Source organism: Rissa tridactyla, chromosome 12 (assembly GCF_028500815.1).
Source record: "Rissa tridactyla isolate bRisTri1 chromosome 12, bRisTri1.patW.cur.20221130, whole genome shotgun sequence".
Lineage (NCBI taxonomy): Eukaryota > Metazoa > Chordata > Aves > Charadriiformes > Laridae > Rissa > Rissa tridactyla.
In genome coordinates this window covers 14,761,833-14,779,279 of record NC_071477.1, presented here as the reverse complement: position 1 = coordinate 14,779,279, position 17,447 = coordinate 14,761,833, and the positions used below count along the sequence as shown (strand labels likewise).

Genomic DNA, 17,447 nt, shown 5'->3' with positions numbered 1-17,447 from the left:
AAGAAAAACACTTGTCTGCCATTGCCCTGTGATAGCTTTGATTGCTGAGAAGCAATATTGGCCCAGAGCAGGGGGACAGAAAGAAAAAGCAAGTGAGGATGTGATGGGACAGGAGTAAGCGATGGGAAAGCTGAGGAGGACAAGGACAAGGCAGGGACCTCACTGGCCAGGATATTTCCACTGTGTGCCCCTCATAATTTAGGGACCTGTTGGAGCGGGGCCAGAGGAGGCCCTGGAGATGCTGGGAGGGCTGGAGCCCCTCTGCTGTGAGGACAGGCTGAGAGAGTTGGGGGGGTTCAGCCTGGAGAAGAGAAGGCTCCGGGGAGACCTTAGAGCCCCTTCTAGTCCCTAAAGGGGCTCCAGGAGAGATGGGGAGGGACTCTGGATCAGGTAATAGAGCAATGGGATGAGGGGGAACGGTTTTACACTGAAAGAGGGGAGATTTAGGATGAGATATCAGGAAGAAATTCTTTGCTGTGAGGGTGGTGAGCCCCTGGCCCAGGTTGCCCAGAGAAGCTGTGGCTGCCCCATCCCTGGAGGGGTTCAAGGCCAGGTTGGACGGGGCTTGGAGCAACCTGGTCTGGTGGGAGGTGTCCCTGCCCGGGGCAGGGGGGTGGAACTGGAGGATCTTAAGGTCCCTTCCAACCCAAACCATTCTGTGATTCTATGAATAAGGAGAGACTGGTTCAGTTCTACTTTTCATATGTTTTATTATAAAGAAAGGTAAGATAAGCATTGTGAACCGAATGTGCCAGGTGCTGCGAAAGCAGTACCGTCAAACAAAATAAAAAATAAAAAAAAACCCAAAAATGCACCTTATGAGAAACGGTAATTATGCTCTCTAATTTTTCATAAATAGACAAAAATCATTGTCAGCAATTTTTAAATAGATGGACATATGGCAGAAAAAATATAATAATGCCATACAACATGGATATAAATTGTCCATTTCTTGCTGTACAAATAATAGAAACAAGTTTGGCAGGCTTTTTTTGTTGTTTTTTTTTTTATACACATCTTCCTTCTATGTATAACTAAAAAATGTGCTACAATTAATATAAAATGCTTTTACTATAAAGTAAACTACTAATTTTTTTCACAAAAAAATCTTAAAGATGTCTTTAGCACAGCTCTAAAACACTTAGTAAACTACTTACAACTATCCAACAAATTATATTTTCATGATCTTTTTCGCGTTTTTCCTCTCGTATTTTTGCCTTCTGCTCTCTCTCTCTCTCGCTCTCTCTCTCTCCCCCCCCCACCTACCCACCAATAGTTTTTACTTAATTTTTTGTATTTTTTTTTCGCCAGACATCCAAGGCCTTTGCATGTACAATATTCACACAAACTTCACATTTTCTTGCACAAAGTTTAGTGCTGTTAGCAAGTCAAAAGAGTGCATCCTCCTACTGAGCTGGCCTAATGCTGTAGGACACCAGACCTGGGCCTATGCTGCGTCTAAAAGCAGTTCACTAGGAAAATAGTCTGTAGCTAAGCTGATGGCAAGCAGAAAAATGGTGTCCTTAGTTTATTTCTTTTTTTTTTTTTTTGTCGGTTTTGTGTTTCTTTATTTTATTTTTTTTTTTTTAATCATTTTTTTAAAATTTTTTTTTTTTTTAACTTTTTGTTCTCCATGATTTATGAGGTTTCGGGCTTCCAGGGAAAGTAGACTTTAGAGTTCAAAAATAGTAAAAGAAAACTGCTCTTAGAGCCTGGAAACGAAGCCAGCGACGAGGTGCAGTGGTAGCTGTCTCGTCCGTACGACTTGCTCGGTGCCTCTCCGGGTAGTCTGTAAGATAGACCCTCTCCAGTGTCCTTTGTCTGAGCCTCCTCAAAACGAGATGTTGAGTTTTAGGTGAGGTAGAGTGCCTTGTCCCTTGGCAGCATGCTGTAAGAGAAAGGAGAGGCGGAAGGTGAGACGGGCAGGGAAACAGCCGGGGAGTCGCCTGGGGGAGCGGGGAGCTGAAATTACCATTTGCACACCCGTTTTCAGCCGTGCCATGTTTTTTTTACGGCACTCCATGATGCAGAACACAAAGTGGTCTGCACCAAGGGCGAGGTGTGCAGGGATGAACCGAGCAGACGGCACTGAAGAGTCAGAGCCTGGTGCAATTTTAGTTCTTCCTGAATTTCAACAGCAAGGGCTAAGACATGAGTTCCTTCCTGTGGCTTAATTTTTGCTCTTGCTGGGGCTGCAGGGGAGGGCCAGCTCTGGATTTCCCTGCAGAGCACGCCAGCATGATGCTGGTACCAGCTCCACCATTGTGCTGTGACTGGAATCAGCCCCTTGGCCACTGGCCCGCTTCTTCATCACACACTGCACTTAGGCTAAGCCATGGAGATTTAGGAAATGTACACTTGCTTTTGGACAAAATGTGTCATTCTGACACTGCAAAAGGAGTAGGGGATCTCAAAAATATGACTGAGGGGCTTATTCCTGAAGACACTTGTGGGTGTCCAGGAGGATTTACATAAGTTTGATGGCTGAAGAGCACGGGAGCAGGAGACACCACCTGCTTGATGCCGCTCCCCTCCTCTCCCAAAAGAAGTACAACTAGAAAAATTAATAATCAGGAAATGAAGGGAAAAATGCTTTGAGACAGCAGGATTGGCCGGTTGTTCCCATGGGTCTGATGAAGACTGCAGGAGGTACAAGGAACCCAACGAAGACTGCGGTGCTACCTTCCTTGCAGGAGGCTGGGGAGGAGGGTTGGTGGGATGGCAGCCAGGCTGTGCGCTCTGCGCATCCCTGGCCCACCACACCTTGAATTAATCACGTTATTGAAGCAACGCCTTTGATTTCAAGAGATCCAGGTGTGTCCTGGGGAGGGAAGACAGCTTATACCCCCACTGCCCACATGCGGACGGCTCTGCAGCAAGGTGTGCAGAGAGGCATCACCACTCCTGACCCTGCCTGTAGTATCTGGGGCTTCAACCCCCCGTGTGGGCTGGCTAACACATTTAATTTGCCATCAACAGTCTCTTACGAGGGAGCTCAGATCCTTTTTGTTTTCAGGACGTAGTAGAGAGAGGAGTGGCTGAAGTCCCTTTCCCCTGGCTGACGTCCTGTGTGGGTTTTGCTCAGAAATCCAGGCGTTTCAATGGGTTTCATCACCTACACAGACCTGATGGAAGCATCATTGGCTGCATAAAGACATTTTGGCCTTAAAAGGTGGTGAGGAACATTACAAAGCTTCGGGAGATTCCGACGTGGCTGTGCTTGAGTGGAATAAAAGGGAAACAGCAGGCAGCAAGGTAATGCTGTTGTTGATAGAGCTGTCTTCTGGTAGAGCGCAGAAGAGTCCGCACTATGTTAATCTCCACATTTTATAATCTGCATTTAAAATGCAGAGTCTTCCCTGCTGCACTCAGCAAAGATTTAATGCCACTGAGCGGCAGTGAGGTATTCCAGCCCTAAAACTTCATTAATTTTACAAAATATGCTACAGAACATTTCCCAGTTCATTACGAAGTATTACCATAAATAATTGAATCCAAACTAAGTGCATTTGGTGATGGTTTATCCTTGCCTTTTTACAGCGCTTGCTCATTTAGTTTCCGATTTGGAAAATCCCCCCATTCGGAGAGGGTCACTTTGTCGTTAGCAGGAATTAGCGAGGTTATAAGTGTCGGGATGAAGCGGCTGTACACGGTTTTGTGCGTTTGGACCAAGCGTAACTGAGCGCATTTCTTCTTTTAGCCCAAAGGACGGTGGGAAGAGGGGAGAACAGTTGCTAAATGATGGTACCCAAAAAGGCCTTGCAAATGAGAGGAAGGGCACAGAAAGATGAATCCCGTTCAGCGTTATCGCCGCAACACCTAAATGCCAGGGGACAGGTATAAACGCAACCCTGAAGACGGCTTTGGTATGGAAAGAGACCGGTATGGAGAAAGTCACTGCAAAGCCACAGGTACGGCGTGGGTGCCTGGGAAAGAGCAAGCGCGAGAATAAGGCTGTCAGGTGAGGGAGACAGGGGACTGTGCAAGCAGTTTGTGGTATGATGGCAAAAAGCAATAATTGTACGCTGCAGTTGCTTGTGGGAAGTGATAGTCATATACAAAGCAGGAACTGAGAAACGCTACCCGTGTCTTTGCTAGCAATCTAGGACAGCTTGGGCTTAAGCCCAGAAAGAGCTCGGAAAATTGGATGGAAGTCAGTAAGCACAAAATCATTAAGAACGGGGAGAGGATGAGCTAGGAAACCTTTAAAGCTCTCACTCTAACATGGCTGATTTATGAATTAAGGAGTGTCTGCTCGCAGGATCCTAGAATTTGAGGGGCATAAGGGAAGAAGTGTCATTTAATGGCATTTTAACGAGCACTGATAGGCTGGGAAAATAAAAAAAAAACCCTAGAGCAGTTCCCTTATTAGATGGAGAAGGACAGAGAGAAAGGCAACATCGTTAGTTTTTCAGAAGTTGTCTGGCTAACAAACACAAAAGAAAATGTAGGATTGGGAGGTTTTACCCCAGCTAACCCAGTGCCAACACACGGAAGCTAAAGAAGTATCAAGGTCAGACATGAAATAAAAATCCTACCCCGGGGGGCGAGGCAGGACCGCCTGTGTGCTGGGGAGGATGGTACGACCCCCTCTTTCAGGAATCTGGGACTCTGCAGCTGAGCCAGATCACACCAGAAAAGAATCCTTTCTCTTGCCAGCCAGTTGCTGGTTTTGCTCCTCCTCACTCCCAATGAAGAGTGCTGCTTTAATTGCAATTAAGCCGAACGCAGTTTTGAGGTCGAAATGGACGATTACACGATCCAGAGGCTTCCCGATGGTACCTAAAACTGCACTGATGAATTGAACCCAACAAGATCTGCCTTCCCTTTCTCATTGCTTTGCCTAAGCCCTGATGACCGCGGGGGCCGTTGGGGCACGCAGCTCACCCTGCGCCCTCACCCCAGCACCGGGCACGGTGCCGCCCAGGAGCCCAAGGATAACTTGGAACGTTGCTTGCAAATTAGTGCAAAGAAAGCAGTACGGCGAGGAAGCTGATGAGAACCAGATCATCTCGTTTCTCGACAGGAGTCTACCCTTGAGGCTCACCGGGGCCACGGTCCTACAAATGTGTGTGGATGCTACAAGCGATGCAGAGCATGGACACAGGCAGCAAACACCAGGAGCAGGGGGTGATGGCACTGATGGCACTCCAGGCTTTACAAGAAAATGAGAACAAGCCGGCTTTGGGAGCTGGGCTGCCAGCAGCTCGTGTGTCTCTACTCACGGGAGACGGGCTCCTTCCTCAACAGAGACTGCGACATTTTTCAGTGCGCTAAGCACTCACTGCAGAACTGATCTATATCCATCCGAGTTCGTTGCTATAATCTACTCTAATAATTATCTGGAAGTCTCTGCATAATCTGTCTGGTTTTAGAATGATTTTTTTTTTTTTTCCCCGGGAAGCTGCGCTAAACCCATGAAATTCGATATTTCTGCTGTGACAAAGGCATGAAATGCATGAGCTTTGATCATGAATTGCATGGTCCCTCTGCTTACAATGCGGCACTCCAGCCAGATGTCACAGAGCTTGTTTTAGCAACACAAAAGTCAATCCTGACTACTAGGGGAGCGTTTCACCCGTTTCTAGAGTGCCCTGAGTTCCCTGCATGGGGCCCAGGCAGCGGGATTTGAGAAGGGAACCAAGTGTTTTCCCAGCTGATCCCCTAAAGTAGTGATGCTGCTTTCTAGGGGGGACCTGCTGCTGCTCAGCACCTCTGGAAATCGGGATCCATGTAACGCAACCCTCCGAGCATCCTTAGAATTTCGCCCACAGCATCTCAAGTGACTTTTATCATCAAGTCCCAAACGGGTCCCTTTTTTCGGGTTGTCTGAGAGCCTTCAGGAAGGACCACGCGAAGGTCGCCGGCAGAGCCCAGACCAATCCACGTAGCTGAGCCCCCTCAGGCAGGCAGACAGCGGCGATATTCCAATGGCTCAGCGAGTTATTTATTTCCCTGAAAGAAATAAATGTCTGCACAGTCTGTGCCCAGCCCAGCAATTGTAAGTGCGCTGCTGGCACAGGCGGGAGCCGTGCTCTGAAAAGGCTGGGAGCTTGCTATTATCTCCAGTGAAAGCACAATGTTCCAGTACTTCAAGCAAATCAAACAATACGCAGAAGCTACCGAGCCTCCTTCCCTACCTGCTCCCCCAGCAAACGGCGTGCCTGTTTTACGGAGCACAATAGCCGTCTCCAAACTGTTCTTGCTGAGCCGAGAGCCGTGGACTAGGCAGAGGTTGGAAACGGCTTTCACACCCTCCCTGTTCCCCAGCTTTGAGACCATCCCGGTGCTTTTATTTATTGGGGAATTCAGGCATTGAAGGGACCTCCATGCCGGCACGCTCATGGCAGAGCTCGTAGGGCCTGAGGGGGAAGATCTGTGGAGGTGTCTGTGGCCTTTTCCTGCGAGGTGCCGGGGACCGGAGCGTCACGTGGCTCTCGGGAGGATGCGGCTTTGTACACTGCCGTGGTGAAACCCCAGGACCGATCAGGGACCCGGTGCTAGGGACGGCCATGGGAGATCGTGGCCTCAGCGATATGAACGATCACTTTAGGAAGAGACGGGCATTGCTTAGGGACGTGGCCACCTTCAAACCTCCCGGGACTCTGGCTTGCCTGGCCGGCTCTAGTTCAGTGTCCAACTCCTCCGTTGCTAATGGGATGGAAACGCAAAAAAAGGAAACCTCTTCATGCCCAATGAAGAATTTATCTGTGAATTTTATGCTACCTGCTTCCATAGCATCACTTCAGGGAGCCTACAGAGAAGGGGAAACCTTGAACTTCCTCGACCATAACGAGCCTACCAGCTTGCTGGTTGTTTTAGGGCAGATTCTCAGCTGTTGCACACTGTCACAGTTCAGAAAACAGAAAGTACAATAGCAACGTGCTCTTTTGTTTACTGGCCTGCAGTGGTTAATCCCACACTCTCTGCTGGGGTAGTCGTTGTCCCACTCGGTGCTTCCCGGAGGGTTTGATGCACCAGGCGAACGGGGTCCAACACTGTTTGGAAACTCAGATGAAATATGGGAGAAGTCCTGCAGGGCGGAAAGGAAGGGTTACGGGGGTGTACACAGCAGGAGAGACAGCAGATCTAATACTAATATTGCATAAACGCGTTTACAGTGCAGAGCGGGGGGGGGGAGCCCCAGGGACAGCACTGGGCCAAGCCCGGGACCCGACACCACCGCGGTGGGACCTTGCAGAAGGCGAGTTGTTGCAGGCAGGTGTCAATGCAGCAACATCTGCTTTACAGCCCTCTTCATCCCCTCTTGTTTTTCAAGCCCTCCCTCCTCGGGGGTGGTAAACGGCTTGCAGAAGCCTTTGCAGCAGCAGCAGTCTGGCAATCAAAACCAGTTTTTTTGCCGCTTCAGGTGCAGCCCCCTTTGCAGGAACGCGTCAGCCCGTCATAATGTACACTAACAAGGTAAGGAACATCCACACACGGAACGCTCTCCCCATCGGCTGTCACTGCCAGCAATTTAACGAGGATGCTGGGGAACTGTTTTATTTGAAAGCTGATTAGCTTTCCTGATTTTTTGGGGTTGGCTTAATTAGACAACATTAGGCAATGTATATAAACAAGAATCACGGTAGTTACCTGACCAAGAACATGATTTTCTCCAAAATATCCAAACTAGGGCAGCGCGGGGCATTTTTTTTTTTTTTTACTTTTTCTTTTTTATTCACAAATTTATGTGGAATGAAGCTTCACAAAATGCTGCCCTCAGCAACAACAACTACCCCAATTAAAGTGATTACGAGGATCCCCTTCCATGCTCATTTCTGGATGCAGGCTATCACCGAATTACAGAAGCCACTTTTGCTTTTCTAGAAATAAAGCCCGACCACCGTGCTGGAGAAGTTACTTGCAATACCCTGAGCAGTTTGGAAGTTAAAAATCTGATGAAGGATCTGACCTTCCCACACGTGCTGCCTTTTTATTATCATCAGGTCTAACTGTGCTTCCACATCCCTTTGGGTTTTCTCTCCTTTGGTTTTCTTCCACTGCAGTATCTGTTCCTAAATTACCAATTTCTGTTTCCTCAAAGTTAGCCCCAAAGTGAATAGGTCACATTATGGGAAAGAAAGTACTGTAAGAATTTTGTGATATATAGCTAGTAAACATGTGAAACACAAATTATTCAAGCCAGCTGGGTGAATACTGCAGTTAAAAGTGTCATCAAATAAATGGTAGCAGCTGTGAATTCAGAGGGTACGTCCTCCACTGTGAATAGTCCATCCAGTTCATATTCCAGAGGGAGAAGCTCTGGAAACCACTCGTCTCCTCCTCCGTATACTGGCAAGTTCTCTATAAGTTATAGGAAATGGGATTTTTGGCTATAGCCAATTTTTCCTCCAGATACGTTTCCCTAATAGCAGGTTTAAGGGGCAGAGAGGTTGACCCCGCGGGCTGGCCCTGCGAGCGTGGGCTGCCGGGCTGAGCCGGGCATGGCCCAGGACGGTTTCCTTCAGCAGGTTTCACACATTCAGAGCACAAGGTCTATAGGCTTTGCTTTGCTGCCATGCCGTTAGTATGGGCACACACGCAAGCACACGCTGCTTGCTCTCGGCTCTCTGCCACAAACGTGATTTTCTCCTATTGCCAGGCCGTTTTTGGAAAAGTACTGATTTTCTATTTTGTTTGTGACATCCTTTTTCTCCTTCTCCTGGCACCCCCCTGGATCCCTGCTATTATCCCATACGCCCTTCCGCCCCCCCTTCTCTCAGCAATGACACGGGAGGGGTTTCTCACTGGCTATCCAAGCCATTGTTTCAGATGACCACCAGCGAACCACCCCCCCAGACAAGGCTGGGGACCATATGCACAAGGAGCTTTCACCAGGGACGTCCCCAGTTCCCACATCTTCCCCCGCTGAAAGAGCTGTCATTGCTCCTTTGCACAAATCTGCCCCATTTGTGGGGGTGCACAACACCCTTGAAAATGCCTCCCCGCCCCCCCCCCCCCAAGCTATGAGATCTGCAAGCTGATGGAGCCAGGAGAAGACTCCTTTGGGGACAACATGGACCCCCAATATCCCCAAACCATGCAGAAACCAAGGGGAAGAGGGGAACCGCTGGCAACCCTCTCTGAGCACCTACCTGCTGCCCGGGAGGCGAGGCGTTCATGGGGGGCTGTACCTGTAGTGCCATGGGGGGGGACAGGAGGGGCTGCTGGGGGACCTGCTGCATGCTGAGGGGCTGGCTGAGGAGGGAGCTCTGCGGGTGGTGCAAGGAGAGCTGCTGGTGGAGGGGGGGGCTGATCTGGAAGGAGGGTGGCGGGGAGGCACTGATGCTGGGCAGCATGGGTTTGGAGGTGAGGGTCCGGGAGAGGCCGGGGTGGCCGCGGTAGTTCTGCAGGTCCGATGGGGATAGGAACGAGCCCAGGCCGGGGTAGGGCGAGGAAGCCTGTGGCGGCATTGGGTACATGGGCTGCTTGGGGGGGATCATTTTGGAAGGTGGGTTGCTCTGCGCACTTTTCGTCTCCCCTTGGTCAGCAGAGCTCTGTGGGAAAACAGAACGGAGGGTGATGAGGAAGGAAGGGAGGAAACATGGTTACGTGTCCCGAGATGTCCGTCCATCCAACCAAGCTTTCCAGATTCCCTGTGGCTCCTGCTCCTCCCCCACCAGCCAGCACACGGACCTCCAGCCCGGCAGCTCGCTGGGTGACCTCAGGCTGGGCACAGTGTCCACATCTGTGGACATCTGGAGTGCTGTGTCCAGTTCTGGGCTCCCCAGTTCAAGAAGGACAAGGAACTTCTGGGGAGGGTGCAGCAAAGGGCTACAAAGATGATCAGAGGACTGGAACATCTGGACTAGATGATCTCAAAGGTCCCTTCCAACCAAGGCGATTCTATCTCTCTTATGAAGAAAGGCTGAGGGACTTGGGTCTTTTTAGTCTGGAAAAAAGAAGATTGAGGGGGGATCTTCTCAATGCTGATAAATACTGAAAGGGTGGGTGTCAGGAGGATGGGGCCAGGCTCTTTTCAGTGGTGCCCAGCGACAGGACAAGGGATAACGGGCACAAACTTGAACATAGGAAGTTCCATCTAAACATGAGGAGGAACCTCTTTACTTTGAGGGTCCCATAGCACTGGAACAGCTTCCCAGAGAGGTGGTGGAGTCTCCTTCTCTGGAGACATTCAAAACTCAGTTCCTGTCCAACCTGCTCTGGGTGACCCTGCTCTGGCAGGGGGTTGGACTAGGTGATCTCCAGAGGTCCCTTCCCACCCCTGCCATTCTGTGATTCTGTGATCTGGGAAATTAAGGTCCAGTAACTCAACCGTGTCTTCGGCAGAGCCTGGAGCACTGGAGGGGCATTAAACAGCGCGGAGGCAAACCTCCCACCTGCAGCTCACTCCTTAGGTCCACAGAGGTGGGTGACAAAATTACTTTTGCTTCCAACAGAGAAGGAACGGGACTGTAAAAACTCTGCTTTCCTAATCTCATGCATTCCTGCAGCTCTGGTGGGGTCTATAATGTGCAGGACAATGGTGGCCTCATTTCTGCAGGAAAAAGAGAAGAACAACAGGACATTTTCTGGCTCAGACAATGAGGTTTTTGTCCTGCGATGGCCTCTGTAATGATACTCCAGATCCTTTCTCACCCGCCAGCCAGGATCACACTGTGCTGTTTTACTCAAAACAAAGTTGCTCTTCTCCGAAGAACTGGTCAGTGGAGAAACTGGGAAAAAATGAAACCACGGTGTGGGGTGACTCCATGCCCTCTGTGCTATCTGCCCCACGCTGCTGCTAGGCACATCCAAGGCAAAACCCTCAGAGGTTTCCAGAGGGACCAAGAAGAGCTTTTAAAGCCCCAAACAGCCCTTTCCATTGACTTTCTGTGTCCTTGCTGCGGTTCTGTTTACAAGTTAGAGGCAGCTAATGGTGCTCATGTCTGTCCCGGAGCTTTGAACTTTTCCAGCCCACCACCAGTCACATGGATCCTGCAGATGATGGTTGATTTGGGACATCAGATTATTTCCCATGGCAGCATTGATGATTAAGTGCTGAGGGTGTGGTGTGGTACCAAGGAGAAGCTTTGAAGGGAAAACCACTTGATACACCTACTTACAACCCAAGGGCAGCACATCCCCCTCAGCCAGCAAGCCTGTGTGCTCCACAGGAGCCACCCCAAATTCACAGGCAGTAAATGCCCGTGTCCCCTCTCTGAAGGCATGGAGGAGGGCAAGGCATCAGGTCTCCTGGGACGGGCGAGTTTGGAGGATTGGGATGGGCAGGCACTTGGTCCATCATCGCCAGCCCAGGTGCAGCCTGCCAGCACCGGGAGTTCCTGTACGGATCTGAAATCCCCTGAAAGTTCACTAATAAGCGCCAAAATGGGCTCTTTGGGTTTTGCCTGACAGCAGTGCCTTAAGCAAGGATGTGCTCACATGCCCATCACCTGCAGCTATGGGTCTTGCTCCCTGGAACCCCTGCTCTCTGCTGCCCTGGGGTCCTGAGCAGCCTCAACAGCCCGAGTGTCTGGACCAGGATCCAGGCATGTTGCTGGCATCCTGCTGCTGCCCAGTGCTGGCCGGTGAGCCCAGGGATGGGGTGTCACTTTCCCCTGGTGTCACCCATGGCTGTGATCCTCATCCTCCTGCCCTTGCCAGCGCTCCCTCGTTTGCTGGACTCACACCCCAAGACTTGGGCAAGGAAGGGCCACCGGCATGGGGACAGGCAGCAGGGACCCCTTTGTCCCTGAGCAGGGACACCCCACCCCTGCTGTGAGACCCGCTGATGAAGACAACCCAAAGCAGGGTCTCGTTTCGGGGCGCTAAGGGCAGAAGGCAGCATGCAGAATGCGGAGCATTTCTTTTAGCTCCTCGGGAAGGTGGCTAATGCTGGTATCAGGTCTGATAGCACGATTCCACTCTATTTCTTATAAAACTTCTCATCCCCGGAGCAACCAGTTCAGCATCACCACCTCCAGCGACCGTGCAACGCGGGCCGTACCTTGGAGACGAGGCTGGCCCGGTACGCTGCCAGGGCTTTCAGGTACTCCTTCTTGGCGGCTTCTGTTTTCCTCTTGTATGCCTGAAAAGACCAAGGAACAGATAATAATTAATAACGCAGAATAGGGTGCTGCTGGGCTCGGCTGCACCCTGCTCAATGGGACCCCCCCCTCTGCTGAGGCCATTCCTGCATGGATGTGTGCATGGAAAACTCTTTTCTGCTGAGGAGGAATTTACCCCAAATCAAGCAAACAAAGCCCCTGGGTTGGACCGCCCTGGGATTTTTGGAGGCATCGCAAGCCAGGGTGGTCTGCGTGCCTCGGCGGATATTTATGAATGTCTGCTCTAAGGGACATGGTCTGATTTTATAGGGGGAACCCAATGAAATCACTTCCCCACCAGGGGAAAGTGTGATCCAGGCTCTTGGAAGAGCGAGGCAAGAGGCAAAATCCCCAAATGCTAGGACCAGCTTAAAAAACGGTGAGACATTCAGAAATTCTAAACTTCTCATTCATTTTCTTGGCTTTCCCATTATTAAGTCTTTAGAGCTCAACACTCTCAAGCTCTTCTCTGCAGTCCTGACACCTGGGAAGTCCTTTCTCAGCATATAAAAGCTGAGATTTTTGCCAAATCTTATGGCTCTGGGAGCTGGGGCTTGCAGGGGAACGGCAAGTATCAGGAGAGTTTGCTACCCCAAGAAAAAAAATTATAATAAAGCTTTGTAAGAGTGAATTATTGTTTATTCTTCCTTCTCTTCCCTGCGATGAGACATGTTTCATGATTGTTTCACAGGGCTGGAACCCCTTCTGCCCAGAGTTTGGTCCCCCATGTATGTAAAAATAACTCTAAAGCAGCGTGAGTCCCCACGGGGTTAAACAGATTAAACCGAGCAAGCAAGAAGAATATTTTAAAACGGAATAAAAATTTCAGCAAAAAGGCAGAAACTCCCGAGAAAAACACCCATCAGTCCTCTCCTCTGCTGGAAACTCAAAGCCCTCCTCAAGCGGCGCACCGAAAGTTGATTTCAATTACAACAGATTTGCATACAATTTAATTCTGCTTTTAAAACAATGACAGCTTTCAAGAATCGAGATGCTGAAGCCTGGTGGGAATATTTAGCTCCTTTCCCCCGCAAATTTCCATGGCCATGGCAGCATCCCAGACTCCTTTCTAACGCTGACCTCCGAAGGGAAAATAACCTTCCAGCAGCGAAACTATCCGGCTCTTTGGCTTTCAGTTTAAAATCAGTAAAATCAGATAAGTTCTATTAAAAATGGTTTGGAAACCTTATTGTCGTTGCTAAATCAGAGAGATTCCCGCAATGAAACGTTTTGACTTGACACACTGGAGGTCTCAGACGGTAATTTTCTGTAATGGAGCATTTTCCTAAGTTTGTCTTTGGCTTTATGGCATTCAGGAAGTATTATATTTGCTCCGTTCGGAACCAAATTACATTTCAAAATGTCAGCCTGTAAAAAAGAGTTTGCCTGCAAAAAGCAACTATTTCTTCAAACCGTACCGATTCCCCTCATAAAAGCTATCACCTTCCTCTACAGTCCTCGCCTCGCGGATGCCCGTAGCCCACGGCGGTGCCACCAGTGCCACCCCCACGGCATTCACTGGAAAGCAGAAATGCGGGGTGTCCCCAGCGCCGCTGCCAACAGATGCCCTTAAATGCGGACCCTGATGCCTGCACAGCAATGAAATATGAATTCCCGGTGTAACGGTGGCCATAGCTGGGTGCTGATGTAATGAAAACATATTTGTATTTCTCCTCTGTAACAGCAAAATACCAAGAGCGGTTTTGCCTTTTTTTTTTTTTTTTTTTTTTTTTAAAATCTGGGACAATGGGAAATCAAAGCATGCACAGCTATGCAGAGACAAATTCAATTATTAGAAAGACTCGTCTGGAGAAAAACCTGCAGTTTATGGACAGTGAGGGGGCAGGTAAATAAGACTTCCTTAACCTAAATGCAAATAAATGAATAACCCAATAAATTCTTCATCTCCATCACTTTTTTTTTTTCTGCTACCCCCTTTTTTTCCCCAGTCTTCATCTGTCCTTGTCTTTTTGAGACAGCGCCGTGCCTCACTCGTATTTGAAAAGTGCTGCCTGTGTTACCTTCTTCTTTTAACCCCATCCTAAAGCTGTAGTAGATATGTCCAGCCATCATAGAATGGTTTGGGTCGGAAGGGACCTTAAAGACCATCCAGTGCCACCCCCTGCCCTGGGCAGGGACACCTCCCACCACACCAGGCTGCTCCAAGCCCCGTCCAACCTGGCCTTGAACCCCTCCAGGGATGGGGCAGCCACAGCTTCTCTGGGCAACCTGGGCCAGGGGCTCACCACCCTCATTGTAAAATCCCATCCCTAAGGGTCTCCTCCCGGGACTTCTGCAGTCCTGTCGCACACGTTGGGGCTTTCTGCACCCACGCAGAGCTCCATCGAGGACACCGAGCAGTGGAACCGCAGCCTGCCCCTGGGGAAACGCCGCACCGGTGTGAGAAGAGCAGATCCGAACTAAACTCACGAATCCTCTGTGTAACGGCAGCTCCAGTGCAGTATTTATAACCTTTAAAATTTTAATTTAAACATTGACAAAACCATGCTACTTTCTAATTAAATCCCATTTTCTCCCAGGGGTTTTAATTTCAAAGTAATTTATCAGATTTAAGGATCCTCAAAACATTTTGCATGTTTTTCTTTCTAACCTGCCGTGCCCGCTGATTTATTTTCCTTATTCGTTAGCGGGAGGATTCATTAGTCATTAAGCGAGTGGGTGGGTTGGGGAGGGGAGCAAAAATGGTTAGTGATTATGAAAACAAAAAATCAGAGCTGTAAGAAGCATATGTTGGGATCGTAATCCTGACACCTCTGTGTCTCAGCAAAGCAGCTAGTAATTGTACCGTAATGAAATGTTCTTGTTTGATAACCAGTTAATTAGAGAAGACAATTATTCCAAACCCCGCTGACGCCCACGAACGGCTCCGTGTCGCGCAGGCACTGAATGACAGCCGGAGCTGTTAGCGGTAACCTCTGCAGCCTGGTCCCCCTGCTTTAACAGAAATGCTGCTTTCCAAGCCTGGAGAAGGATGAAAAGAACCCAAACTCTCCAAAAAATTCAAGGGGTCCACTGATCCCAAGTGAAAAGGTCTCCGCTGCAATCCTACAGGGAGTTTGGGGCATTTTGCTTCAAAAAAGAGATTAGACCATCAGGAAAGGAGAGATGAAAAGGGCAGCAAAGGTCTCCAGGAGGAAGCCAAGGACTCCGTTTATTTAGCTAGGAGAGAAGACCAAGCGGAGCCACAGCCTCCAAATGCGACGCAGCAAAGAAAGAGGCAATGAATGAACCTCTGCCTCTACTGCAGATAGGAAGAAAGGCAATAGGCTTAAATTGTAACAAGGGAAATGTTGGCTAAGCAAGAGGAAAGCGTTCCTAACAGCAAGGATAATTAAGCACGGGAAGAGATTGCCTGGGGAGATGTGTAATCTCCACCACTGAAGGTTTAAGAACAGATTAGGCACACATCCATCAAGAATGGCTTAAGTAGAGATGATCCGGACTTCAGGCAGCAGTATGGTCTGGTTGACCTCTTAAGTCTCTCCTTGCCCTCTTTTCTATGATTCCATGACTGGGTTTTTTTTTCCCCCCAAATGTATAAATTTGGATTTTATTCTGCTTGTAAATCTGGAGGGTTTTTCTTGTCGCTATTATACACTTTCCTGCAAGGTATCTCTTGGGATCATCATAACTTATGGCTTATTCATAAGATGACTCGAAAGTACTTCTTCCCTGTGGGGCGGTGTCTGCCACACCACCCTTCTCTTCGCATACAGCCTCCACACGGCCACGGGAAATGCATATAGCAAACGTGGACACGCCATCCTTACTCCTTCCCAGCTCTTCCTCACCTCCTCGCACCCTCCTCTGTATCCATCCTGCTCCCTCCTTGGGGAAGACTTATTCTGTCCCTCCCTCCATTAAAACCAACTAACCCAAGCTAGGTTTACTGTGTAAATCTCAGCACATCTCCTTTGGACTAATACCTAAAGTCTGGGTTGCTAAATCCTGAGGTCAACAGGCTTGGACATGGGAGGCCCTGGTGATGATGCCCATCACGAGGTTGCTGGTTAAGCAGTACTCCAGCTCCCCCAGACTCTCCCGGCTATGGCATGGGAGCTGTTGTGCATCTGACATCCCTGAGGACGCCTACATAAAAGGCTCTGGCTATGGGAAGTATTTCTGGAGAGGTCCTCCTTTACCCTGGTGGAGATGCAGTGTTGTGAAGCAGTCCTTTGGAGAATGAATGGATAAACCCATAATCAAGTAGCAATTACCATTGGTTAAAGCATCCTGAAAGACTCCTGCTTTCCTCTCCTTGATTTCATGGTGCCACCTGGCTGTAAGTCATCTGTCACTCCATGCGAGGGCACATGTGTGTTCTCAGGAGAACCCACAGAAGACTCCAAATGCAACAGCTGGGGAGGGCGACAAATCCAACCCCTAAACTCTGACGTAAAGCACACAACATTCATCTTCCACACTTCTGATCTTGCTCTCCAAGAAGAGAAGTCATGCTCTTGGAGATGCTTTTCAGAGCAGTTCTGACCTTTTGCACCGTCCCTATCGCTATCCTGGTCTCCACCAGCCCTCTCTTGAAACCTTGCTTGGGATTGGTGCTTTCATCCTTCTCCAGTACACGGCTTTCCTTGACACTCAGAAGATGCTGAGACCTCCTTCCAAGCCAGGACAACTGGTTGGACCCTTCCAGCCCCTCACTGCCAGGGCTTTGGGGCAGCAGCAGTGAACTGCAACCAGTGGTGGCTCCACCGCTGACAGCTCTGTGCAATGCTGGAATTGGGCAGTTTGATGGCCACGCTGTCAGGCAGCACCTGAAGCATGCGGTTCCCGTGGGATCTCTCCCCTGTGATGGCTCGGCTGTAACACAGCGTTACGGCTGGCCCAAGATGCCTCCGTCCCACTGCAGGTATATGCAGTGTCCTGTCGCCTGGTGATGTATCAGGTTCAATGAGCGGATGGATCTGATTAGATGGGTGATCTATTGTTTTCTGCTGAGCGAGTAATTTCTCTGCTGGGTAATTTATCCCTGGAGTGTGAACGCTGTGTTATTCTCCAGGCTGTGCATTTGTATGGGAACATCACCTATGCATTTGGCCACGGAGTCACTCAGCATTACCAAACTGGTCCTGGTGAAGCGGGGCTACAGGGAGCAAGAACTCATCTCTGGTACCTTTGTGTCCCCAGTGAGTCCCCAGACTCACAAACTCAACTGGAAATGTTGGTTTTGTCCAACTTTGCTTCTGCTCACTTAGGATGGGGAGCCCTGGTTTATCCTGAGGTTCACTCGGGGATTGCTCAGGAACTTCTTGATGCCTCTGCTCTGAGTTTCCAGGGTCTAGGGAAACATCGACCCAAAGCTTTGAATTTGTTGCTGGATTTCCTAGCGAAAAGCAGCAGGTTCCAGAGAAATCT

At 49.4% G+C, this 17,447-nt stretch overlaps 1 protein-coding gene across 4 annotated transcripts in view; it reads right to left on the bottom strand.

The window, feature by feature from the left end:
• Nucleotides 1-690: 690 nt before the first annotated feature.
• Nucleotides 691-17,447, bottom strand: part of TOX2 (TOX high mobility group box family member 2) — a 154,928-nt gene continuing 138,171 nt past the window's right edge. For 2 of the 4 annotated variants that reach the window (XM_054218434.1, XM_054218436.1), the window contains 3 exons: nt 11,954-12,034; nt 9,099-9,500; nt 691-7,033 (listed from right to left, as the gene is read on the bottom strand). In XM_054218434.1, the coding sequence (XP_054074409.1) occupies nt 6,755-7,033; nt 9,099-9,500; nt 11,954-12,034 (762 nt within the window). In that variant the 3' untranslated portion in view covers nt 691-6,754. The remainder of the gene's footprint in view (nt 7,034-9,098; nt 9,501-11,953; nt 12,035-17,447) is intronic. The other 2 variants (XM_054218435.1, XM_054218437.1) reach the window with 2 other exon arrangements.